The 26329-nt window shown below is 50.4% G+C and overlaps 1 protein-coding gene across 2 annotated transcripts in view; it reads right to left on the bottom strand.

Annotated features, from left to right (window-relative positions):
- CADM3 (cell adhesion molecule 3) overlaps window positions 1-11688 on the bottom strand; it is a 33086-nt gene extending 21398 nt beyond the window's left edge. For both annotated transcript variants that reach the window (XM_067313562.1, XM_067313563.1), the window contains exon 1: window positions 11610-11688. In XM_067313562.1, the coding sequence (XP_067169663.1) occupies window positions 11610-11685 (76 nt within the window). In that variant the 5' untranslated portion in view covers window positions 11686-11688. The remainder of the gene's footprint in view (window positions 1-11609) is intronic.
- Window positions 11689-26329: the final 14641 nt, after the last annotated feature.

The raw sequence follows: 26329 nt of genomic DNA, 5'->3' as shown, positions 1-26329 counted from the left end.
AAAGGACCCTTCTGAAACACTTTAAGCACTGCCTCCTTTTCCAGTCCTATGGTATTTAGATGCCTCTTGTAGCTGGAAGCCTTTACTGAGCAGTCTCACCAAGAGATGGCTAGTGAGATGGGACGGCTATGTGCCAGACAAGAAAGAGCAAGGCAGGGAAGGACATGAACAGCAGGTGAAGGAAGCAGATGGAAGGCCAGGCTGCAGCTTAAGGCAGGCCCAGATCAAGAGGTGGTAGTGGGAGGGATGCCAGAAGCCAGTCTGATTTGGGAAAGGACCAGAAGGAGTGGGGAGCACTATCCCATGTGCCATTGCTGAGCTGCTATCCCTGTGGGCAGGGGGTTCCTACTCCTCTCTCAGGCTGAGCAGCCAATTCTTCCTGGCACAGCAAGGCCACAGGATTTGTGACATCCAGGTTCTTAGGGAAGTTTCCCATGCTTTCATCGCAGCTAAAGGGACAAGTTCATGCAGGATCCCACTTTGCACCCTCCCAAGCCTAAACCTCCCTCCACTCCTCTGCCGGTTCCCATCAGTGTTCCTCCACCCTGGCAATGACAGTCTCTCTGACCAAGCCTCTCCAGAAAGCAATGAATTTAATCTCAAGGTGGCAAAGAGAAACCATATCAACATGAATACCTACTTTTGAGTAGAGCAAAGTACAACAACTAGAGGAGTCTGCTCTAGACTCCAGTTCTTATAGACAGGGATGCAGTGAATTCCCTGCTTCAACAGTTGGTTCTGCAACAGCCACATCCTGTGCTCCAGAGGCTTATGATGTGGGGTGTGAGATCCCAGCAGTTAAAGCAGGGAAGGGGGAACAAGGGGACCTGCCACCTTGTTCCCAAGTTCCCAACATGACAGGAGCAGAGTTGCTCCTTGCAAGCAAGCAAGGCCCCTGCCAGTCAGCTGAATACAGGGGCTTCATGTCTCTGAGTATGGTTCAAGCCAAACCCCAACACCCTGCTCTAAGCACCAGGTTCTGCGCTATTTCTCTACAAGGACACATGCACACAGACATTTTCTGCAAAGGGGAAGGGGGAAACAGCTCCCTGTCACGACCTGCTCTAAACCATGAGTCTTTGCCAGGATTCTCCAACCAGCACACCAGAGACTTTGGTCACAGCCTGCAGGACCCCATCAATTCTCTACCTCAGCCTTAAGCCCTCTGCAGCTCTGAGAGCAGCAAGGTCCTGGTCCAAGGGGCACTGACACATTCAGCCTGGAGTGTTACTGGCAAATCACAGAGCTACATCCTTGCAGGATGCTGGGATGTGGTCACATCCCTGAAAAACAGTCAGAGGGGAAGGTGAAAGTTGTCAGCTGTGTATGACACCTGACCTGGATTAAGCAACTGAAACATGGCTGGTAATTAGCAATTAATTAGCAACTAAGAGAAAGCAAGAAGGAAGCAATTGAAGAAAGCTTGGTTGTAAGCACTGCTGAAGCTCTCACAAATCACAGGATGCCCTCCTCCTCCAGTCCTGGCTGGCTGCTTTTAGACAAAGCCTGATCAGAGCCCCTCCTGCATGCCTTAAGGGTACATCCTAAACACATGGCTTCCTCACTACCATTGCATATCAAAGAAGAGCTGGGAAGCAGCCTCTCCTCCAAAACCCAGCAGTACTCTTTCTGCCTTATCAAAGCACACAGCCTGGTCTCCCTGGCCCAAACATCAATTGCTCTCCCAGTTGCCCCAGGGCCAGGCAAGCTCCCGCAAAGAGCTGGGACAGGAGTAGGCTGGTTGGGGGGTGAGGATGCCAGGGAACCCCTCTGATGACAACAGCAACAGCAGCTCCTGCCTGCAGCTTTGGCAGCCACACAAACACAGGCCGCCGCTGGCTGCACTGCTCAGTCATGTTTACACATTCACACCGATCTGGTGGCCAATTAGCTCAGCAAAAAGCAGCAACATTGTCGGGGAATCCTGATGTAGGGCATGGTGACTGCCTCTATTTCTGCGGCTGCCTGCAATTCCATGGCCGAGAGCATTTGTCATTAGCCCATGACGCCTGCACAGAGAGAAAGAGAAACATGTACAGCAGTCCCAAAGACAGGTTATTTTATAAGAGACAAGTCCCTTTGGTCCCAGTCTGAACATGCCCTGATAACTTTTCCAGAGTCTCACAACACTTCTTTGCAAACAGCTATCACCAGGGAGCAGCTACTCATGTCCCCAGACAAAGAAGAAACAGGAAAAACATCACTGGAGACCCAAAGAGATGCTGGGGTTAGACCCTGAACTCTGATGTTCTTGTTGCCTCAGCTGGTCCCAGCAAGGGGTTAATGCTGCTCCACAAGTTACCAGGTTGAAGCCCAAAGCTACAATCTTCTTGGAGCCCTCAGCCAGCTGTATGGAGAGAGAAGAGACCCCAGGCTCAGATACACTGCATGCAAGTTTGCAGAATACACACAGCATAAGTCATTTGAGGAGACAGGACTGAGATGGGTGGGAAAAGCCCAGTTCTGGACAGGAAAGGAGCATGGACCAGCCACTCCTGGGGCCCCAGATGACTGCACAGCACACAGGCCACAGAGAACACAGCTCCTTGAGGGACCAGGGCAGGCACTGGGGCAGAAAGGGCTCCCTTTCCCTCTCCACATATCAATCTCAGGTTCAGACAGATCTATAAGCCACCTCAGGCTTAAGCCTGCTGTATACACTTGCTGCCAGCTCACTGCAGATCTCAAGGGCACATCTAATCTCTCCCACCTGCCCCAAGCTAGACTGCGTATCCTGGGAAGCAATTCCCTGTTGTGGACGTGGCTGACTTCAGTCACTGCTGCTCCACATGCAAGCCAGGCCACCATGAGGCATTTGAAAGCTATAACAAACTAGTTCAACAGTTGTCAAAGCTTTCTTCAGACTCTCCAAAAGCAGAATAATTCACAGAGGGCTTGGGGAACCCTTCGGTACCTGTCCCAGTGTTTCTATTTTCTCAGACACATCACCTTGCTTCTGTTGAGCAGGAGGTCAATTTTTCATCTCCTACTACAGTGGACATTGTGACCAGCTGATCCTGTCCCTTTTTTGTATAGAAAGAATATTCTCTTCCTTTCCTCCTTCCTAGGGAAAAAAAAAGAATTCAAACTGTCTCATTTGCATTTTCCAACCTCTAACCATGCTTGTTGCTCATCTGGATCCTCCTGCCTTACAACCTTCTTAAAGGCAGCATTCAACTTGGGCACAAATTTCCAGTTGCAGCCTTATCACCAGAGTAGTTACATGCTGGGCCTCTGTATGATGTCTGTTAACATACCTCAAAACATGCCACTATCTCCTCTCAGGAAGGCTTCTCCAGCCCTATGCCATGCTGCTGCTAGGCCAGAGTACTCTACAGTTATTGCTACTGATTCCAGCTTGTGCTTTCAAATAGAGGTCATTTTGAATTCTAGGCCTCCTTCCCTAAGTGCGAGAAATGCCTTTACCTCCAGTGCAACACATACTTTATTAGCATGCTCTCTTCCAATACAGAAGCAACAAGCAAAACCATGCAGGGCGACACCCCTCTCTAACTGCCCTCCTCCGGTTTGACAGTGAACAGCTGATAACTACTTTTTTGAGCATGTTTTTTAGCTCCTACCCTAAGGCCAATCTCCAACATGACTGTTGCCAAGGAAACAAGCTCTTTGCTTTGACAGTTCTGTTTTAAGGATCTCTTGCCTGCCCAGTGAGGTGTCTTAGAAATGGTTGCTTCAGATGCCCTGGTATATTGCTTGTTGCTTTACAGGCATCTAAACATATGCAGTAAGATTCTGCCCAAGCTGGCATGCAAAATCGCAGCTCCCAACTGTCCAAAGATTAAACATACAAGTTGTGCGAGAAGGTATTTATAACTTGGGAACAACAGCTAGGGAAACCCTAGAAACTCTGCCTCCTATCAGAGGGCAGCATGCCTACTGACAGGCACCACACACTGAAATCTCCTTCTGACTTCCTGGAGAAGGAAAGTAGGGAGAAGTTATTTCAAGTAATAAAATGTTCAACCCAGCTGGTCCTCCCAAATGACTGAGCCAGAGATGGATGCTTTGTTGTGCCTAGTTGCAGCAGGGAGTCCCCAGATCTCAGCAGATGCCCAGAGAGAACAGAGCTCTCTCAGCTTTGGCTGTGGCCCACCAGGTCACTAGCATCATCACATAGACTGTCCCTTCTGGAGAAGGAGAGACTGACTCTGCAACCAGGGCCCCAGCAGGGCAGTCCCCAGTGTCACAGGGAGATGAATAAACAGGAAGCAAAGCTGCCAAGACAGTCAAAAAGTCCACCAGGGAAGTGCTATTATGTTGACCTCTGTTACTGTGCTGAGCTGCTTGGGGTGAAAGAGTTTAAGGATAAGCTAATGGCAAAGGTGCCTTGCTAACTACAGCATTGAGCTAGTGAAACAGCACTATCAGCAGTGTGTCACAGATGGGCCTGTTTTACTATGGCTTCCACCATGTGCTCCAACTCAGCAGACCTCCAAGGTTGATGACAGCAGAGAAGAGCAAAGTTACTGCTCTGCCCTGGGAAGAGTGCTTGCACAGACACCAAGCACATCCTGCCTCCAGAAAACAGGTTGCTGTTGTGCACAAGGCAACAACCCAAGGGGCCATGGGATCCCAGTAAGTCCTGTATTCTGGAATGATCAGCTTTGAATTTGCTCCCAGTGCTTGCTGATGAAGATCAGTGAAGGCTTTCCTGCATGTGCCTGCAAGGCCTAGAATCCAGCACAAAAGCCAGATCTCAATCAACACCAACCCCAGCAGGGGCAGGGCAGGTCCATCTATGTTCAGCACACTGGTGTCTGAGACACACAACACCTCAAGGGCTTTCATTTGACAGGATGACAACTATTGGCTCCTCTTGAAGAGACCCTCAGGACTGTGCTAAGCAGCAGACTGTGTGAAAGCAAAACAAATCCCTGCACAGCATCTGCTCAACTAGTGTCACAGGAAGCCTGCTGCTCTCTCCCCAGCTGGCGATTCAGACCAGAAATGTCAAAACTCAGTTACCCCCTGCAAACTATGGCAAGCAAGCGGCGATCTGGAAACACTGATCCTCCACATCAGGTTTGCCACCAAGTAAATAGGCCAAGTTTGAAATGAATGTTGTAAGCTGAGAAATAGCACCTGGAAGAGATGGAGCAATGCATCTGAGCATCACCCGAGGGGAAAAGCAGGTATTTCTCCCTAACCTCTGCTGCCCCCATGAACAGGATCCCCTCAAGGTGACAAGGCACTCACAGCTCTGCTGCTGCTCCACAGCCACAGGCAAGCTCTTGGGTCACCTGGAGAAATGCTGCTTCCTGGCTCTGTAGCAAACAGATCTCTGCCCTCCAGCAAGTCCCTGTGACACGTGGGAATCTCTGCAAAGGTGAACCCGAGAGCAGTAGGAGAGACACTCAGCTGCAAGCTGCTGTCCACAGAAGCGTGTAACCAGAGAGGACTTCATCTGCATTTCAGAATCACAGCATAGGGCATAACAATGAGAACTGTGCCACCAAAGCATGCTGCCACAGGGGTGCTGCTCTCCCTTTGCAGCGGGGACAAACTGGAACACAGGCCTGTGGCCACTGTTATACAGAGCCTCTGCCTGATGCACGAGTTGCTGTAATTCCTGGGCAGAGGGAGCTGAGGTGTCTGCCTCCTGCCCATGTACACACCAGCCCCTGTGCCCTCACACTACCTTACAGTGGAGGCAAAGCCTTATGCTATGCAGATGAGTGGTTAAGCATACACCTGCCTGGTCCTCTCATCACTGGACTCAGCTCTCTCACCTTCCCACACTATTTTATTGCTTGTATTATGTAGCCTCATCTGGGGCCTGGGGACTTCTAGTGTTAGTGCTGTCCAAATAGAATGAAGTACAACATCATTGCATCCAGTTTCTGTCTGGCTTCTCTCCTTGCCCTGTCGGATTGCAAACCTCAGATAGCAAGGCCCTCCCTTCTGCTGGACAGCAGCACTGTCCAGCACAGTGCTCACAAGGCTCTGGCTGCTACCACAGCATGACCAGGCTGTGACAGCACCAGGAAAGCACAAGCCCTTTCAAAAGAGGATGGAGCCCCATCCTCATACCTGCCTCTTTAGGCTGATGGAGAAGCAGGGGCACCACTTATGCCTTACCATCACTGAGCAACAGAGGCCCTGCTGCCGCATCAATTCATTGCTATAGATGCCTGGCCGAGAGCAGAGGAGATAGAAGTGGACCAGATGGTTCAAGCTGAGCTGACCCAGTAATTCAGAGGAGGCGGGTCAGATACATCTGACTACGTGGGTGTTTAGTGCTGGCATCACCACAGGGATCCTATGGAGCCACTGAAGAGCCAAGCAACAAGGATGCAATTAAATCTGCGCAGGCACAGCCATCAGATGACCTGCATATCAAAACCATTGGCTGGGCCTTCACCGGCTGCAAAAGGAGCCTGAAGAGAAGTTCAGATGGAGACAAAGTTCAGGGCAAGGGATACAATGCCTAATGCTGAGCCAGAGAACAGAGCACTTCCTGGAAGGCATCTGCAAAGCAGACCATGCTCTACAAAGGCTTTAGAGCTGTAGCCAACACTCAGGACTCAGGAGAACAAACCTTGCAGCATGCAGTCAGAGCCCACCAAGCTCGAAGACTGTCTCCAAGACCACCAAACTGACACCGCCACTGGAAAAGGCAGCTCAAGCACACATTCACATACTGCACCACCTCCTCTCTCATGCTGTTCCTCTCATGTAAGGAACTGAATGGTCACACAACACCCTGGACTGGGATAAAACTAGGTTAAAACCAGCCTAGTGAAAACAAACAAAAACATTAGCTTTAATGCAGATTCCTCCATCTGGCTAACTGCCTGGTCGTGCCAGCACCAGGGTGACTACCCAGATGTAGACGCCTACAGTTACTCAGTCAAATCCAACACCCCTGGAGAGGTGAGAACTTCAAGCAGAGGAGAAAAGGCAGCGTCTAGCATGCAAGGAACCTCAGACAGAGTCTTGGGCAAACCAGTGCTTCCTTTTATCTCTTTCCAGTGAAAGGGAGGATAAAGTGCCCAAACTTGGGAGGGAAGCACTCAATTCTTGCTTCATCAGCAACAACCTGTTCTCTGGGATTTCCTCTCCAGATGACAACAGATCAGCTTGCCATACTCCCTAAAAACACCCCCAGCCCCTGCATTGCAGACCATGCCAAAACTTGAGGAATTATCAGCACAGAGGCAAAGTTCCTGCCCCACTGCTGCTGTGCCAGCACTTCCCATCACTGTCTGGGTATGTGACAGGGCAGCTCTGCATGACTTGATCCCAAGTATTGTTTTAAATCCAGTGCTTCTCACTGAGCCTAATGTGTTGTGCCAGACAGCTGAGTGGTCACTTTCAGCACTTCCCAATCCAGCTCCCTTCACTCAGCTAGCTGTTTGCAGGGGGATGCTCTATTTTGGTTGCCATGCTGATCTCCAGCCATGCAGGCAGGCAAGCACAGCTGCATCACTTCTACAAGAGCAGCTCCCTTCCCCCAGGCAGCTGATCAGAGTCAACCAAAATCAGGCCATTCGGGTATCAAGTAATGCAGATAGGTTGCATTCACTCTTCTCATGCCTGTACACCATCACTTCATCAGCAACATCACTACTTCCTCAACCAAAGTACCAGGGGCTTGTGCTGGCACAAAAAGAGACTTGTAGCATATGGTGAGCTCTGATGACATCTGTGAGAACAGGGCATTTGCACACATTAGTTGGGTAAAAGCACAGCCATAAGTAGCAGACAAAGGATTAAGTTATCCTCAGATAACTACCATGCACAGGAACTGCAACCTGTCATCCTCCTCCTCCCCCAGCCATAGGCTCCACATGGCACCAGTGGGTCACATGCAGGAAAACAGCTGCAGGGAGAACCTGTGCCACTTCAGCACATCAGGGCCCCGCAGTGTCTCCCCACCACAGGCCCAGGGCTGAGGCAGCAGATGGAAGTTGCACAGAGCCTCCCACAAGTCGGCTAAGGACAACTGGTGCTTGCATCTCCCCAGAGCTTCTCCTGAAGGAGCAGGACTACACTTGCACTGACAACAGCAGCTTCTCACTGGGCTGCACTGTTACCATCATCTGTGTTATGGCTAGAGATCATGAAAGGCCTGGGGGAGTCCAAATCTCCTCTCTACCAGACCTGTGCTCTAGCCACCAGACATTGTTCCAACACATGCAGACCAGGATGGATTTCTTACAGAGAAGACAGCTGGAAGCACAGGTATTTCCCTAAGACAAAGCTCCTCCTGCACAGTCCAGCAAGCACACACCTCCATCAGGGAGAGTTTTGGAAAGATGAAGCCAACTTCCAGGAAGGGGACAGTTTCCACAAACCTGCCTCTCTTCAGAAACAGTGTGGGGAGTACATCTCACCTCCCTTCAGATGTCTAGAAACAGTCCCCACAGTCAGCAGGGAGCAGTGGGCACAGTTCACCTGAACAGTCTGAGCATATACTACAGGAGGAGATGAACCATCCCCTTGACTGCAAAGTCCAGGGTGACTAGCCCAGCTGGGGCATCTACATCCAGTCAGGTAGATCCAACACCAGGAATCCAAGTAGGAGTTTCTCCCAGCAGGAGAAATGCACAGATTAGCAGGGAAGCTCTGTTACAGTGGGAGGAACCTGGATGCACGAGACCCATGTTCAGCTCCCTGCTGTACCCCTGAAGCTGCTCAGCCTCCCTTCTCACTACACCAGGGTGGTGCTCCTTGGGCTGCACCTGAAGAGATGCTCAGAGCAAGCAGTGCTAGTGCCACAGCAGTGCTGCACAGATGAGGTTGCTACCAAGCACAGGGCAAAACAGCCACAAGAACTCTGGTTTTGGCACGTAGCAGCTTCCCATGGGATGAGAGCAGGGTACTGTTCAAACAAAAGGCTTACACAGCTCTAGAGAGCGGAATAACTATGTGGAGGGAATAATCCTCGCAGCAAAGACAACCACGCAGTCCAGCCCAAACACTCAGAAATCTGCCGACAACAGCACAGTATCAGCCAAGTGCACAAACACCACCACAGTGGTGAAGTACCAACACTTTCACTGCCCAGGCAGCTTGAACAGGCTCTGCCAGGTCCCACCACAGTTGTAGCACTGAAGTGCACAGAGGAGGAGTATTTCTTTCCAAGGAGAGGAAAGAACTACTCCACTTCATTCTTGTCTCTCTGAAGGGTGCTGCAGAGGGGCTTTACTATCCAGGCAGCCACACTGGAAGCTGACAGCAGAGGGGTGCAAGGGCAGTGCCTTCCACTCCCTTGATCGCACGAAATTATAAGCAATGTCTTTCCAAGCATCCTCCAGTCACCAATCTCCTCTGCTTGCAAAGACTTTTAGGGGGTATGTTTGGCTGTGTGTGTCTTCTCGTGTCCAAAGAAAGGCCGGCCTGGCAGCTCCTGATCAAGGCTGGGCCACAGTAGAAGGCCAGCCTGGGGAAAAACCTGCAGTGTCATCATCCAGGACGCATCCTACCCTAGGACTACACAAAACTTCAGATCACACTACCTCTCCTCAGGCAAGCACTTGTTCAGTCATTAAACAACCCCCCCCCGCCCAGCACAGGGCCCATTCACTGAACACTGCCATGCACAGGCTGGCCGGACACCACCTTATCACAGGATTAAGTAGCCTTGCTCACGCCCAAGCAGCCTTCTTTTGGGGGTCCTGCGGCACCATGAGTGATTGTAGCTGTAATCACCAGCAGCAAATCTTGTGATTTGTATATGGAAATGCAGTTGCAAACCAACAACAGGCCCCAAAGCAGGTCTGCCTGTGACAGTGATCTTCAGCAAAGGGACAGGCCATGGGAGAAAGGCTCCTGCTAGCAAAGGCTATTGGAGGTTTGCTCCGAGCTTAAGCATGGGCAGCTCAAGTACAGGCAGGAGGCTCCCAGGTTCATATTTCTCACCCTCTATATATCACACTCCCTTCATCACCACAACAGCCCTTGGGGACCCTTTGATCCAAGAACCACTTATTCACTCCAGAATTACCTTCCCTTTTAAGCTTCCCGCACCTGGATGAGCAACGAGCAGGTGCTAGGACTGTGAGTCAACCCTCTCTCACTGCCAGTCTTCTGCAATGCCCCCCCACCCCCAGCCATACACCACACCACAAGGCTTGTCCCAGCCCCAGCCAGGGAAGGGAAGGTTGTCACCTGTCAGCACAGCACTGGAGAGGCAAAGCACCATGCACCTGGGCTGCTGGACCAGGGTACAACTGCTGCTGCAGACACCAGACATTCGGCTGCCCGGAAGGGCAGGGCAGGCAGTCCTATTAGCCCACCCTCAGGTCTGCAAATGCCCTTTCAGAGAAAGGCTGGGCCTCGGACTGCCTCCACATCCCCCTCTGGTTTGCTCTCCATGTAAATATACACCGCTGCAATTTTATCAAGACTGGTATAAAGACCAGCGGCTCCCGACATGGCAAGCACGCAGCCACCAACAGCCCGACGGGTATTACCAGCCATAAGCTCTAAGCTTCAGCTCTGCAATTCAGCAAGGACTCCGCTTTGCAATTGAACAGTTATGAAAAACAAGGTGCTGCCATTTACGAGTCCTTACCAAAATTATATTTGCTTTGCGGCACTTCATTAAAGGCTGTTTTGCCATGCAGCGCTCTGCCCGCTGTTGTTATATATCATGGGTAAACACCCTTTGTCTCAAGGGTTATGAGGCTACAGAAGAGCTCCATGCCTCCCGCATAACAAACACGCCGCGCATCGAGTGCGAGAGGATTTATGAGACGCTCGAATGCCACCAGACATCCAGACAGCGGCGGGCTTCCCGGCGAGGCGACGGGGGAAGCGGGCTGGCCTCCCCCAAGGCTGCGCTGCCACAGCCCCCGGGGGAGACCCGAGATGGAAGAGCCCCGCCGTGGCCGCTCGCACGAAACGGCCATTTCCAGAGGGCTCCCGGCTCTGCCTCGGCCTGGAGGGTGGGGGGGGTGTCCCGCCCCCCCCCTCCACCCGGTGGAGGGAGATCGCGCCCCCCCCCGGGGAGGGCTCAAGCCCCACCCGGGGGAGAAACGCGCCCCCACCCCAAGGGGGTTCCACCCCCACCGGGGGGGCTCGCCCCTACCTGCCCCCGACACACACACATGGGGGAGGGGGGGCTCACCCCTATACTCCCCGCCAGTGGTGAGGGGTCGCCTCCCCCCCCAACCCGGCCGCGGGCAGTGCCGGGAGGGGCCGGGGCCCCGCCGCTGCCGCCTGTCTGGAACCTTCCGCCGCCCCAGCCCCGCCCCGGGCAGGGTGCGCGTGTGGAGATGGGGGGCGGGGGGGGGAACGACACGCGACGGGCAGCACCGGCGCCGCCGTGACCTTGAGCCCCGCCGGCCGCCGGGGGCCCCGGCGCCGCCCAGCAGCCGCGCCCGCCCGCCGAGGCGCGGGCGGGCCCCGAGGGCAGGGCCGGGGCGGGGCCGGCGGGGCGGGCGGCACCTGCCCGCGCCCGCCGCGCCTGACCCACATAACGGCACGGCCCCGCGCGCGCCGCCGCCCGCACCTGCCGCGCGCCCGACCGTTACACCCCCCCTCCCAGCAGGGCGGGCGCGCGGCGCCGCCCCCCCGCCTCCCCCCCCCCCCAGCGATGGGGCGGGGGAGGGGGGCTCGCCCGCCCCAGCCCCGCTACTCACCGTCGCGGGAGAGGTTTCCCCTACTGGCGCCGAGGCAGGCCAGGAGCAGCAGGAAGCTGAGGGCGGGGGGCAGCATGGTGGCTCGCGGGGGCCCGCGGTGCCGGGGCGAGCCGAGCCGCAGCGCGCGGAGGCGGCGGCGGCAGCACCGGGCGCGGCGCTGCTCTCCGGACTGGAGCCGGCGGTGCGGCAGCGGCGGGGATTAAATAGAGCACGAGGAAGAGACCATTCGCGCGGCGGCGGCGGGGGGGGCCGGGGGGGCCGCGCCGATTCCGCCCCCCTCGGCCCCCGTGTAAACATGCCCGCTCCGGCCGCCGGCCCCCCCCGCGCCCCGAGGAGCGGTGGTGCGCTCCACATGCGCGGCTCCCCGCGGGAGGCAGGTGGGCGCGGGGCGGCGGCGGCGACAGCGACGGGCCGGCCGCGGGGGGTCCCGGTCCCGGTCTGAGGCGCGTCTCGGTCTGACGAGGGTCCCGCCTCTGGGTTGAGGGCGGCCCCAGGCCCACGGGTGTCCCGGTGCAGGTCGCTGTCTGAGGGGGGTTGCTGTGAGGGGGGTCCCGGTCCGAGAGTGGTTGCGGTGCCGGCGCCAGTCCCAGCCGCGCTCTGAGGGGGGCCTGGTGCCTGTCCCGTCGGCGCGGCAGCCCCGTACCGAGGAGCCTCGTCCAGCCCCGAGCGGGGCCCGGCCCCCGAGGCGCCGGGGCTCCGTGCGGTCCCGGATGCCCCGGCGTGGGGGCACTGCCACCCGCGACGGTGCCACCGCAGCCGTGTCCCTGGGGGCTAAGGTATCCCTGACGGAGCGCGAGCGTCCGCCCGGCCAGGACCCTCTGAGCGGCGTCTCTCCAGGTGGGATCGCTTTGGGGCTGGGTGTCTGCTGGTTGCAGGGTGCTTGGGGGGCTGGTGGGTGTCTGCGGGGCACAGAGCTGTGACTGACCTGTGTTTTCTCCCGGAAGCGGGGGTCTCAGCGAATCCGGTTGTTTTGGGATGGAGAAGTCCCTCTCACTCTCTGCCAGGGCCTGTCTGGGAGTTGGGTCTGGGAAGTATGTGGCAGCGCCTTGGGGTGAGGCATCTCTCCGTGCCGGGAGATGGGTGGCTCGTGTTGGCTGAGGGATGCAGTCTGTGGGAGGCAGGGTTGTGTGCCGCCGCGTACTGCTGCTCTCTAGGGCAGGCTTGGCCCTGCTCGTTCCAGAACCTTTCTCTTTTATGTCACGTGCGTGGCATTTGTAGGTTTGTGAGGCAACTCTCATAACTCTTGCAGTTGTAGCACTGGCTTGGGCAGCACTTTCCTGTGATTCCTGCAGCCAGCCTGGTGAGAACAGACAACCAGACAACGCACAGGAAAGTTTCCTCAGCGCTTCATGGGGTCAGAAGGACTACAGCTGAAATGCTGAGGTGTGACCCATGCTCGCAAGGGTGTCACAGCTTGTCTCCAGTCCACAAGATCTAGGATTTCCCCTCTGTCCCCTCTGTCTCTGCAGCACCCACTTACTGCCCAATCTCACAGCCAGTACTTGCTCAAAATTGCAGCTGATTCACGTTTGGGGAGAAATCCACATTTGTTGGCAGCCCTTGGCTGCCAGTCCCTCAAAGTCAATGTTTGGCCCTTGCTATCCCACAGCATCTCCCAGGCAACTCCTTTCATTAGATGATAACACCCGAGTGCTCGCTCAACCAACTCAGACATGTCTGTCTCTAACTCCCTCCTGCAGTCCTAGAGGAGAAATTAACCCTTTTGTTCTACTAGGTCTGAAGCAAATGAGTAAACTCATTTCACATGTCAGCATAAACTTGTCATCAGGTGCTTTTATGCTGAGCTTTTCCACACCCTGATGCTCTCCAGCACAAATGCTGTGCAAGAGGGATCTCTACTGTGGTGTCTCTGTTAGTCATAATCTCTGTGGGAAGGGGCTGTGGGAGGAACAGCTTTCTGGTGGTCAGATCTTTCCGTGCACTGGTTGCCCAAATTTTCATGCTGTTTGGACGTCACCCTAAAGCCGATGCTGCCTGTGGTATGGCCTAGTCCAGCTGACCTTAGAGGAGGTGCAGCTGACCCCAGCTGTGACTTGAGTGCACAGGGTACACAGCCACAGCTCGTGGTGCAGATTTTGGGACAGTGTGGGCCAAGTGAGACCGCAAAGGACTCCCCCCAGATCTTTAGTTGGAGAGGGGACTGCTTTAGTAGAAGGGCTTCAGCAAGCTGGAGGATGTGAGAGCAGCTCAAATGAGGTCTTCTCCCAGGAGTAGAGTGAATACAAGCACGGCTCCTCTCTAAGGCACAAGCATGCCCTGATGTGTGAGGGAGGCACAAGTGGGAGGATGAGACAGGGCAGAGAAGCTGGGGAGGGGCTCGTGGGCTGGCTCGTGCAAAGGGACCTCTCTGGGATGGGACCCTGGGAGGGTGTGGGTGGCTCTTGGTACCACATGCTCCAGTTGGGGAAGCAGTTTCCTTCTGAGAGGAGGGGTCTCAGGTGACATTAGGTCTCTTAGGGGGGTTGATGGTCCCTCAGCCTCTCCTCAGACATGTTTCTTAGAGGAGAACTTGTTGGGAGTATCATGTCCCGTGTCTCTCGGGGGCCATACAGTGCTGGGCTGTGCAGCGGACGCGGTTCTCTGGGTGGCGTTCCCTCGCTGGAGGAGGAAGGCAAATGCGAGCATGCTCTGCCTGCCTGTTGCCGGCACTGGGTATGGCGCGGCTTTCTGCACGGGGCTCTGTCACAGGAGATAATCGCTGTGCATGGAGCCCTTCGCCCCCTCCCTGAAGCCCTGCACCTCCCCAGCCAGTTTCTTCCAGCCTGTCCTCTCTCCCTGCAGGCAGGCGGGAGGCTGCGTAGCTCAGGGCGGTATTTTTAACCCTTTCTCTGTCTCCTGCGGCGCAGATGCTTTGCAGAGAGCCTGGCTGGCAGTGGAAGGCTGTCCCCTGCCTCTGCTGCCATGGTGATGCCAGGGCACCTCTGTGGGTGCAGCACCCACTCTCTCCATCACGCGGGCGGCTCCTGCGAGGTGACGGCCCGTGAAGGGCAGGGTGCCTGGAGGCAGAGGAAGGAGAGGCATTCAGCGTACGGCAGGTGCTGAGGCGATGCTCGCCACGACAAATCCCTGTGATTCAGCCCCAGAGCATCTGTCATTGCCGAGGACCAAACGTAACAAACGGCAACAAATGGCCGAGGGGGCTGGTGTCATTCAGCCGCCTCTGTCAAGTCGTCTCTGAGCCCCCAGAAACTGGAGCGCCCCTGCATGGATTCTCTCCACCATGCTTGTGAAGGACGGTGCTCCCCAGCTCCGCTTTGTCTGGTGCTGGCAGCTGGGCTAGAGACCTCCGGAAATCGCTGCCAGCCTAGCCTAAATCTTTTTGATTCTCCATTGCTGACCATGCAATGCAGAGCTGCGAGGGTGGATGTTACATTAAAGCATCGCTGGCCTCCAGGCTTCCTTGCTCTCTGGGAGCACGTGTCCCTCTTGAACTGGGGGTTCAAGTCCTCCACACCCTCCTACATGTGACAGCAGTGATCTGGCAGTGTCCTACAGCTGAGTGACCTGCTGTAAAATGATTACACAAGGTATGGCTACAGGTGCAGGACTTTTATTTCAGCTACACCAATTAGCTAGAGCACCTTTGGTAAAAGCAACCAGATCTCACTCACTTCTTACTGCCATCAGTTTAAGAGCTGCTGGCACTTATCATCTGTGAAACCCTTCCAGTCCTGTGTCCTGGCTGCAGCTATTAATGCTACAAGGGAAGGACTAACCACCCCAGCACTAGCTCCTGTGCTCTCCACGAGGAGCAGGCTGGAACATAGGGTTAAAATACTTTCCAAAATATCTTAGCGATGCCAGTTACAATTTTTCCCCCGATTTAAAATGTCCAGTCTGTTTTGACCATTCTGGTAAGCATTCCCCAGTTTGAACACACTTATGGAAAAAATTTTTCCCTTTGATTATCTGAATTTCACCTTTTCTAGTGTCTTTCCTGTCTCCTGACTTTTAGGATCAGATTAGAAGCATCTGCCTTTCCTTTGTAGTGCATCCCATAGCTGATACTCTGTTTGTGGAAGTGGGAATGGAGGATGGAGTAGGATGGAGCCTTTTAAATGATCATTTGGGCTTGCTAAATTATTTCGCTTTAAATGATCATGTTTCTTAGCCCTTGCCTGTTGTTGCCCCAGCCATAGATAATATCTCCCTGGAGGCTCCACAATGGCACAGAAATCTCCAGGGGGGAGGTGGGGAAGATGGAAGAAGAGTCATTTAGCATTTCTGCAATATCCTCATCTACCATAATTGCTCCCTTTAACCTCTGACAGTCTAACCGCCCTATGTTCTCCTGATAGATTTTTGACATGCTCAGCCCTGTTGTTTGTTTTTATGCCTTCAGTTATTTGCTCTTCAAAACCCCTTTATGCTTTGCTAATTAGCCTCATACTGATTTTTAGTGTTTGCTTCCATTTAGTGTCACACGCCACTGTTTGGTCCTGGCTTCCCTGTGCAATGCTGAATTGAACAACACTGGGGTTGCTATTACTCAGTGTCTCAGCTACCATTGCTTTATGAATTCACTCCTGTGTGCCACTTAAGACTAAGTCAAGAATGGCTTCCCCACTTCTTCCTGCTCCTCATCTTGCTCCAAGCGAGCTATTGCACAGAGCAGCGTGTCAAACGGGAAGACGCTCTGTCTCTAAACTGTCCCACTGTGCTGTGTGTTTGTATGTGGGTGGTTCAAGTCCCTTATTATCATCCGCTGTTATCGTGCTATTGCTAGAGTCTGGTGCCATTTTGATCTCTCTCATCAAAGAAGTGAGCCTGCCACTTCTCTGCAACCATCTGGGCGGGGAGATAGAGCCTTACACGAATGTGATTACATCTGGGCATTTGACTGCTTCTTTTTGCAGCCTGCTCTAGCTGTCCTGCAGAGCTTGCAGCCAGATGTTTTGGTATTTCTTTGACTTGTGTAGCTCCTTTTATATCAAGATCAAGGTCCAGGCAGTTCGCCTATGTTTGCATACTGCCCAGATATTTATAATGCTTGTTCTTAACCACTGTAGGCAATTATTGAACTTGTTAATCTGCAACCAAGCTGATTTTACAGAAATATTCAATACAGAAATATCTTGTCCTTGATCTGCTTCTGTTTAGGCTTTGGTAGAGTTACTCCTGAGTCACTTCACTGTGAGTCAGATCACAATTCTGCTGTGTGTCAGGAATGAGAAGCTGATGGCCGTGCTTGGGGATTCACACTGTCTCCCTCCCTGAAGTCAGGTTTGGTAAACGTAGGGTCTATCTCATTTGGACTAATTTTCTTTGAGGTAGCATTTGTTCATGGCTGGCTGTAGCAAGCCTAGAGCAGCAGAGAAGACAGAGTGGAGAGTGAATACTAGACATCAAATGCATCAGGGTTGTGTTGTGGTTTCAGCCTGACTTCCACCAGCTGTATATTCTGTTGTGTTGTAGCAAGGCCACAGCATCTTCATTATCCATGTAGCTCCTGCATTTTCCCTGGAACTAGGCATTGTCCTTTGTTTCTGTAACTTCTAGACCTCACGCTCTTTCTTTAAAGTGCAGTGTCTAAGGATTACTTATGTTGTGGTCCTGCAATATTGAACATTTTAACCAAAAACCTTGAATGTCTCTGATGCACTGCACAGATGCCAAAACGGTGGGAGGGCAGGGCAAATGATTTGGTAAGCTGGAACTAAATATATGCTTTAATAATGCCAAATGTAGCATTAGCTGTTTAGGAACAAATGATGGATGGTGCTGTTCTGAGACACGGTGACCTGAGAAGACTTAGAGGTCACTGGGGTATCAAATGGCCTGTATCTACTTTAACTATTGAATTTTCTAAGAGCATTAAGGGCTTATTTAGTCATAGTACCTAAGTGTCTCGGTGAAAAACCTGCTCTGTTAACAGGTCTTTCAGTCTGGAGGACAAAAATAACTGGAGCAGGATCCAGTGGCTGGAAGCTGAAACAGAACAGGCTGAGATTTGGAATAAGGTCTTGATCTGTCCCAAGTGAGTGACCATTAGAATGACTTCCCAAAGCAGATTAACCTGCTCAGGTGATTTTTCAAATTACCAATGAATTTTTTCCCCAATCCATTCTAGTTCAGTCAGGCAGGAATTCAGAGAGGTGTCATGGCTGTGCTGCACAGACTGATGGCCAAAATCCAAATGGCCATTTCTAATCTGCTCTGTGCGGGCTCAGTGACATTTATTAGCTTCTGACTTGCAGCACAGCTCTGAGACTCCAAATCCTGGCTGGCAATTTGCTCTTCATGGCCTGTGGAAACTGCTTTTCCAAGTACTAGTAGGACAGGTGGAGCAGGGCTTCAAGTCTTCTCTGAGATCCTCCTGAAGTCTCAATTATTGCTTGAACAGAGGGTTTTGGTGAGTTTGCTTAGCTTCGGTGTAGAAAATGTTGCAAATAGCAGTGTAGGAACTTACTCTGGAGGGTTTTATTTTTGCAAAAGAATGAAATTTGCCCAAATTAATGATGTATTGAGAATAAATGCACATGGTGTCAAAACAATGCATTTAAATAGCTACAAACAAAACAATACAAAATGCCAATCAAAGAAAATGTTCTTTGAAAAGCTGGTATAAAAATTAACAGAAAAAGACAAATGTAACAGAACTTTCTCCTTGGTAACTCTCAAAATTCAGAGCAGATTTCAAAAGCTGTGTTGTATGAGGGTACTACCAGCTCTAGAAACTCCTCTCTTATTGGGAACTAGGTAGTCACCTGAAAATGTAGCAAGTGAAATAAATTGTTGGTTAAATGGATTAATCCATGATACATTGACATTTTATATATACAGCTTTGCAATCCTCAGCTACTGAAAATGGGATTTTTGTTATTACAGGGAAATGACTTGAACAACTGGACTAAATTTGAGGCTTGAGAAGCTGCTTCTGTTTGAAGGAGAAAATGAGTTTTAGAAACCATAAATGACTAATCCTTGAAGCAACTAGTGAAAGACCCTACAAGAGAAGTAACTTCTGATTTATTCTACAGTAATACAGAGAACCTGGATCAATATATCACTATCAAAGATATGCCTTTTAATACTGACTGTAATGTACTCAAATTCAACATCCTTGCACGGGGAAGAGCCAAAAAAGTTGACTGCAGCAGCAGGAATTTGAAAAAGTCTTTAAGTGACATAAAAAGAGGAAGCTAGTTAAAAGGAAATTAAATGAGTAAAATCCTTGGCTCTGCCATGGAGAATATTTAAAGTCACCATGTGAAAGTCTTGAGTAAATAGTCCTTGTTCTCTGCTGTCGCAGATGTACTGCATGTTCTCTGTGGGAGTGAGCGGCAGGCTGGGGAATGGCTGGGTCAGAGAGGACATCTGGAACAGCTGGCAGGGACACTTCCCGGGGCAGAGGGAGCAGAGAGACAACTGGCAAAAGTGGAGTGAGCAGGGAGTCTGCTCTGTGATGAGGGTCCAGGAGACACTGAGAATGGGGAGCAGACACACAGCCAGGCTCCAGCAGTGAAGGAAAGAGCCTTTCTTAGAGCTCCAGGAGGGACTCGAGTGTCTTAGAAACCAGGAAGCCACTCTCAGTTGCTGAATTGAGGTCAAAGGATGAATTCACTATGCAAGGACACAGTGGAAGGAGGTAAATTTGTTTCAGATCCTTTTGTTTATTTTCTCTTCCCATAGGTCTTAGTTTTCCCTGTTTAAGAGATATTTTGTTCTCATTTGTATTCTAACACAATATGTATCTGGAGGTTAAATGTCCTTTTAGTAAACCAATTTTCAGGAAAACAACCAGGCAACTCTGTCCTAAGGTGTGCACGTCAGAAGCAGGGAGAGTACTCAAAGAAAACAAAGCTGTAATGTAGAAGTAAATGAATTCCTTGCCTTGTTGCCTGCTGCGATGAAGTCCCAGGAAGGTTCCTGTATTTGCACCCTATTTTGCAGAGGGAGAGGGCCTGAGGGACCCTCTCAAACTGAAGTGCTGGTAGAAGAGGTTTTAAAACGAATCAATACATTGCCGAGGCCAAGTGCAGTCACCCGAGAGTGCTGAAGGTGCACAGTAATGAAGCTACTGAACTACTAACTGGTTTGTAGTTTATTGCCTAAATCAGCCTGAGGATTAGAAGGACAGGGGGTGACAAGTACGATGTCAGTGTGTAAAAATGGTCCTGGAGTGATTTAGGAACCAGAGTCAGTGTTCAGCCAGTTGCAAATTGTTAGAAACAATGATGAAGAATAAAATTATTAGATGCATGAATGAATACAGTGTATTGGGGAAGAGTTTGATTTGGCTCTTACAGAGGGAAGTCAAGGCTCAGAAGAATATCCAAACTCTCTGAAGGTATAAGTGAGCATGAGCTGGTGGGTCGGGGTAATCTAGTCAATGCACTTGTACACAGGGGGGTTCACAGGTTTTTAGCAAGGTCCCTCACTGATGTCTTTCAAGGAAATTAACTTTTCAAGGGGTGAAGAGGCAAGTTCATGGATTAGTAACTGTTTACAAGAGTAAAGACTCCATTTTCACAATGGCAGTGGGTGGCAGTGGAAGCACTAGAGGTCTGTGCTGGTATTCATGCTGATCAGCATATTCATAAAGGATCCAGAAAAGACTGTGAATAGTGAGCTGGCAAATTTGTAGGGAAAAAAACATTCAGGAGAGCCAAATCTAGTGCTGAATGCAAGAAACTGAAGAGGGTCCCATGATACTGATGCATTAAATGGCAGATTACATTCAATTCAAATACATGCAAAGCAGGAGAATATGGAGAAAAGAGTGTGGTGCGTACACAGTGTTGATAGTATCTCTTGCAGCTGACACCCTGACTGGAGAAGGTACAGAGGTGCCGGCAAGGAGGCCAGAGCTAGCTTTTCTATAAGGAACAGCTTATGGGGTAGAGCCCAGCTTGGGACAGGGTGAACAGAAGAGGGTGTAGCAGACATCTGTGATAAAGGGAGGGAGAGAGAGTTTTTTGCCATTTCCCACTGCATGAGAGCATCAATGGAAGTGATCCGTTCACATCCCTTTATGAATCCACCTTCACAGGGTGCTGAGGGTTAAAAGTAGAATGGGTTCAAAATGGGATTAGTAGTTCATGGCAAAAATCATGTTTCATGACAAAAATCATGGTGAAGAAAGTTCAGTCCAGGATGGGGATTTCTACATTTCTGGTGATGAGTGAGTCAGAAATGCCTTGTTTGTCCTGTCCATGGGCAGAGGACTGGCACAGTCTTGTTCAAGTTAAGTCAGGCACAGAAAGTGTAATAGCCAACAGGACTGGAAGGGAAGTAGAAAGGTTGCCTAGTCTATCCCTGCCCCAGGTAGCACAGAAAGCCTGCTCTTAGCACGGGTAGGTCCCAAAGCTGTCTCTTTTTGGTGATAGTACTGGTGGCTCTGCTTGGTTTTCTGTGTTTCTTGGCATCTCTTGGCTTGGCCTCTCTTCTAGACCTTTGGGTCCGCAAAATGGATGGTGGTGATTTCCTACATGCATTGTTAATGAGGCGCTGTGGTTGCAGAAAGCATGACAGCAACAGTGGGGCTCGCTGGGTAACGACTGGCTTAACTCATGACTTCAGGTTGCACTTATTGCATGTTTTGAGTTTGAGATTGGAGATAAAAGAGCCCAGTCATGCTGGAGAACATGGAACAGATAGAGCTACACCAGAAGAGTCCAAGGGTTTCCACTGAAGCCTTGGGTGACTGATGAGAAAAGGAAGCTCATGATCAGAGCTGGAGAAACCAAGGCGCACTCAGCAGTGGAGAGGTATCTCCGGGGTAGGTAGTTTAGCACTTTGTATGTGCAACTCCTTAACTGTGAGAGCAGAAATCCTTTCTGCAGGCTTGAGTTTATGCCTGTAGGCTGGTGACAAAGGGGCAGGGGACAGAAATATGAAACGTTTTTGCTGAATGACTGAGTCTGTGACACAAGACAAACGTCAGGCCACTGAAGAGGTAAATCTGTATCTTGGTTTTACTTTCCTGTGAAATGAGGTGGTTTCTGTACATGTCAGCTCTCCTTGTTGTAACATCTTTTGCATGGTTAAGGCTGCTAGGTCCCCAACAGCATGGCTACACAGGGTCCTCAATACCCTTGCCAGAAAATAAGACAACAGAGAGCAATCTGGAGACAAATGCCCTCAGACTTCTCTGCTTTTATTGATCTAAATGGCAAACTACTCCAGTTCTGGCAATGCTGGTGGCCAGGCTACTGTCCTGCCAGAGGAGAGGCCTACCTCATCTGCACCTTGGAGAAATGACATGTGCTGAACCATGCTGTAATGGTGCATACAGAGTTCTGCTGTGTATACAAGTGTCAACCTAAGGTTGCTTAGTGCCCAAGTCATAAAGTGCAGCTCTGGAAACAGTAGATTGCAGCAGATTACAGATTTTCTAGCATGATTAATGTCAGCCAGTTCAGCTTTGTGGAAAATAAGTTTTGCCCTGCAAACCTGAGTGGTATCTCTCGGCCAGATTACAAACTTGACTGGTGAATATAAATGTATTAATGCTATACATCTAAATCTTCTGTAGGGCATTTGAGTTCCATTGCTGCACAATCTGATCATAGAGTTAGCCTCAGTCACATGTCCTGTAAGAAAATTGTACAGTGGATTAAAATTCAGGTGTGTTCTAGATCTCTGAGATCCTTTGGAAATGGGAGAGTGGACTGGCAGGTCCTAAAAGAAAACATGGACACAACAGGTGCATTGGAAACCCCAGCAGGGCGGACAGTCCCTGGGGCACCATAACAGGCCATGCTCAAGCTGGGTGACATTTTATAATAGCTGTGAACCAAAGGAAGTGAGCAAACTAATCACCCCAGTGAGTAACAGAGAAACCTTGTGGATAGGAAGGCCAGACTTAGATAGGACTACTGTAGTACTAGGTCCCTGTGTTCGATATGTATCACTGAGCTTCTAGCCAGAATGTCAAGCAAAATACTAATTGCAAAATTTTACATACAGAAGAATAGAGGTTGCATTTACAGGATGGAGACTGTTGTCTGGAAGAAGAAGACAGAAAAAAGCTAAGAATCCTGAAGGATAAATGACAAATATCAGCTTGAAATGTGAACCAGTGGCCAAGGGAAGAAGGATTTGCTTGAAAAATCTTGAGTAAGAGCAGAAAGCGGAATTGTCTTGTCCTTCATTCCTAATCATATAGATGCTGCATCCAGCTACAGTGCTTCTATATTAAAAAAGGTCTGTTTGTAAAGGGTAGAGAAGACACCACAAGAAAAATTCAGGGACTAGGAAGTCCACTTTTGAGAGAAAGTTCCAAGAGCTAGAGGCACTTGACTACAAAAAGACCAAGAAATGATCTGATGAATCTGCAGTTCAGTTGCAAGGGCAGAAGATTTCTGACAATGGAAGGCTCCATAATCTCAGCTAGAGACTGAATAAGGTCAAATGGCTGAAGTGAAACATAGGTTCAAACAAGGAAGAAGGTGCAAAATATTTTCTGTGCAGAAGATTAACCACTGGGATGCTGTGCAGGTGTCTCTGCCATCTAGGGTCTTCATTCCTAAAAGGTGTGCGGTCTTTCAGCTGCAAGGGGTGGGCTGTGCTTGGGGGATCCCTGAGTGAAAGCTCAGGCTTGGATTTTGGACTAAATTATGCGATTGGTCCTTCTGGGTTCTGATATCCAGGAGCACATCAGTAACTCTTGCTGGTGGTCCCAAATTTTAGTCTGCCATCATAGGTGCAGGTGCATTTATTTAGCAGATATCCAGTTGTCCTGAAGTTACTGGGATCACAATGGCTCTCTCTCACATAACTTTGGGCAGATCTCATCACTGGCCATCAGGAAGAGCTCTCCGGCATCCACTAGGGCCTGGCTGAACATCCCTATGTTCTCAGTGAGTCCAGAAGTGATAAATGCCAAACTGTTTGCAGACAAGACATTTCTTAGAATAGAAAATCTCTCCCCTCTCCCCTCTCCCTTCTCCCCTCTCCCCTCTCTCCTCCATCTCACATTTTGCCAAAACTCTGCTCTGGCCACAGATAACGTGTGTGAAATTCAAATGCAAAGATGTTTTTTGAGAAATGTAGGCTGTGAAATCAGGCTTATAAGGGAGCGCAAACTACACCCTTAACTGTGGAGTCCTTAGCCTGGCTTAGAAGGCTGCTAATCCCCATCTGCCATGGAGGTAAATGGCCTGAGGAGGCTTGGACTATTCCCACTACAGCTGAATTTCGTGTCTCCATGTGTGGTAGTGCTGAAATAATTTGTTTCTCCTGTAATTAATTACTCACTCTTGTTTCTACACAATATGTTCTATCTGCTGCTTCATATGAAGAATCCCCATTGTCCTTGAGCACCTCAGGCCTTTCTGGAAGCATCTGGGGCCACCTGAAATCAGATCAAGGTCCGGAATGATAGATAACAGTGTGGGCAGAAAGGTGCTTTCCCCTTACCCCCGTACTTGCTAGACCTTTATCTCAGGAAGCTGGAGATCTGCAGGGCAGGGGACTATGTCAGGAACATGCTCCATTTTCAAGTGGTTCCACTATCCTCCACTCCAGTGCACAAATCCTTTGTGAGGTCTCTGCTTCCAGAGGTAGTAGTCACAGCAGCCACCAACCATTCATTGTTCATGTTCCTGTATAACTCCCCCCAAACTCGCTGCTGCATGATGCTGAACTCAAAACTGGCGCTTACAGCTCAGGAAATAGCCCTTGGGTCTGTCAGTGGTGGTTCTCTGAAATCATCAGCTCCATGCACAGCAGCAGTCAAAAAGCCAACAGCATGTTGGGCATCCTCACAGAGACAGAAGCATCATTTTGCAGCCCTCTTACACTGATGTATTGAGTCCTTGTGTAGCCCTAGTCTCTGCATCTTGAGAAGAGTTAGAGAAGGTCCAGAGAAACAGCTAAAATGATCGAGGTGATGAAACAGCTGCCTTACAAGACCAAAAAGGCTTGGACTCCAGTTTGCAGAGGAGAAGGTGGTAGGAGGGGGAATGTGACTGAGATTTACAACATCATGAAGATGGTGAATAAGGTGAATGCAGAGCTGTTGTTCACCAAATCCCACAATACTAGAACTATGTGCACTTGATGAATTTAGTAGGAGAGCAGTTTAAAGCAGATAAAGGAAAGTTCATCTTTACACAGAGGGAAGTGGAAGTGTGGAACTTGCTGCTAGAGCAGGCAGAGGAAGCAGACTGTAACAGCAGGGTGAAAAAGGGATCAGAAAACTTCACAGGCAACAGGTCCATCAGCAGGGACTGAAGGGAATAGGCAAGGATGTCTCCTCTAACATCCCTGATAAAACAACTGTGGATGCTGGGGGACTATGAAGGGGGTGGCTCCATGAGTGGCCAGGCTTGCATGCATCTTAAGTAGTATCTTCTATTGCTGCTGCCAGAGACAGAGCCCTAGGCTAGGTGAACACCTCCGATGTTTGCCCTGCACTCTACACAAGGGAGCTTCCAAAGTTGAAGCTTGCATAGCAGCTCCGTTTAGTTTGCTTTCAGGTTTGTGCTAACCTCAGCCACAAGTCAGGGAAGCAGGCAGAACACACACTTTTTGGAGGGTGTTGTGAGCAGTATTGCAACTGGCAGCCTGAGAAAGGAGGTCTCTGTGACTGCTGCAGTGCTGCCCTGGAAAGCCACTTTGCTTTTCTTCCCAAAGAACTTTCAAGTACTTCTGTAATGGCACTACTCAGTCCCTCTCAGAGAGGAAAAACATGATTTATTTGAAATACTGTGCTTTTAACAAAATACCCTGACCCCCAGATCAGGACAAGCATTGCTTTTGCTTAAGAGTAGACACAGTTGGAAACCTAGAACCAAAATATTTATCTGTGACTAAAACTTTGAATTCTTGCTTTTTGAATGTTGATTTTAAAATTAACGTTTTAGATGATAAACTTCTATTGAAAAACAAAATCATCTGGGAAAACTGCAGCGGATTTCAGAATTCCATTTCAGTATGAGCTGCTCTATGCTGGAGGTAAAGCCTTATCTGCTCTGCCCTGAGCAATAGCCTCACTCCTGTCTTCTGGGACTTCACAGCACTGATGGGAATTTGGCCCTTATCCAGAGCTGTAATCAGCCATGTAGGCAGTAAGTGTGTGTGTGTATGTGTGCATTTGAGTGGGATGTTCTCTGACTCCCACATTTGGCTTCTCTCTTTGGGTAAGTTCATGCTGCAAAATTTTGCTTAGATAGGTTTGCCAAGCACGTTCCCAGATGGTAGAACATTACCTGCAGCGTTACCCCATGTGCACGACAGCCAACACTGTCAGAGAAGCCTTTTTTTCATTGTGGCTCATAGTGTTTGAGATGGCTGATTTGCTGTATTAGCAGCAGCTCTCCGCTGCTGGTATAAAGGTCTGGGATTTTGCTGGAATAACCCTTTACTTCTAAGGGCATCGCTACTGGGAGACGCTGAGAAACAAAGAAGGAGGACACAGAGAGAAGGACGTACATCAGGAATGGATTTACTTTGTAAATTTTACTGCTTTCTGGTATGTCCCTGAAAACAGAAGTCTCTGTCCCTCCCGGTCCCTCCTTTCTACCCTGCAGACCTGCTGTGCACAGAAGCTGGCACAAGTGGTTTTATGGCTGCAAGGTGACATGGACAGAAAAAATACTTTTGCTGCAAAATCACTATTTTTTGCCATTTATTTTGCAGCCATGCCAGTTCCCTTGAGGATGGTCTCTTTGTGGTCTGTTCCATCTCTGTTCACAGGGCAGTGCAGGGCCGGAAGGATACAGAACTGAGTCTTCCAGTTGCAGCACTGGCTT

The sequence above is a fragment of the Apteryx mantelli genome, chromosome 31, assembly GCF_036417845.1.
Source record: "Apteryx mantelli isolate bAptMan1 chromosome 31, bAptMan1.hap1, whole genome shotgun sequence".
NCBI lineage: Eukaryota > Metazoa > Chordata > Aves > Apterygiformes > Apterygidae > Apteryx > Apteryx mantelli.
This window is presented reverse-complemented; position numbering and strand designations above follow the sequence as displayed.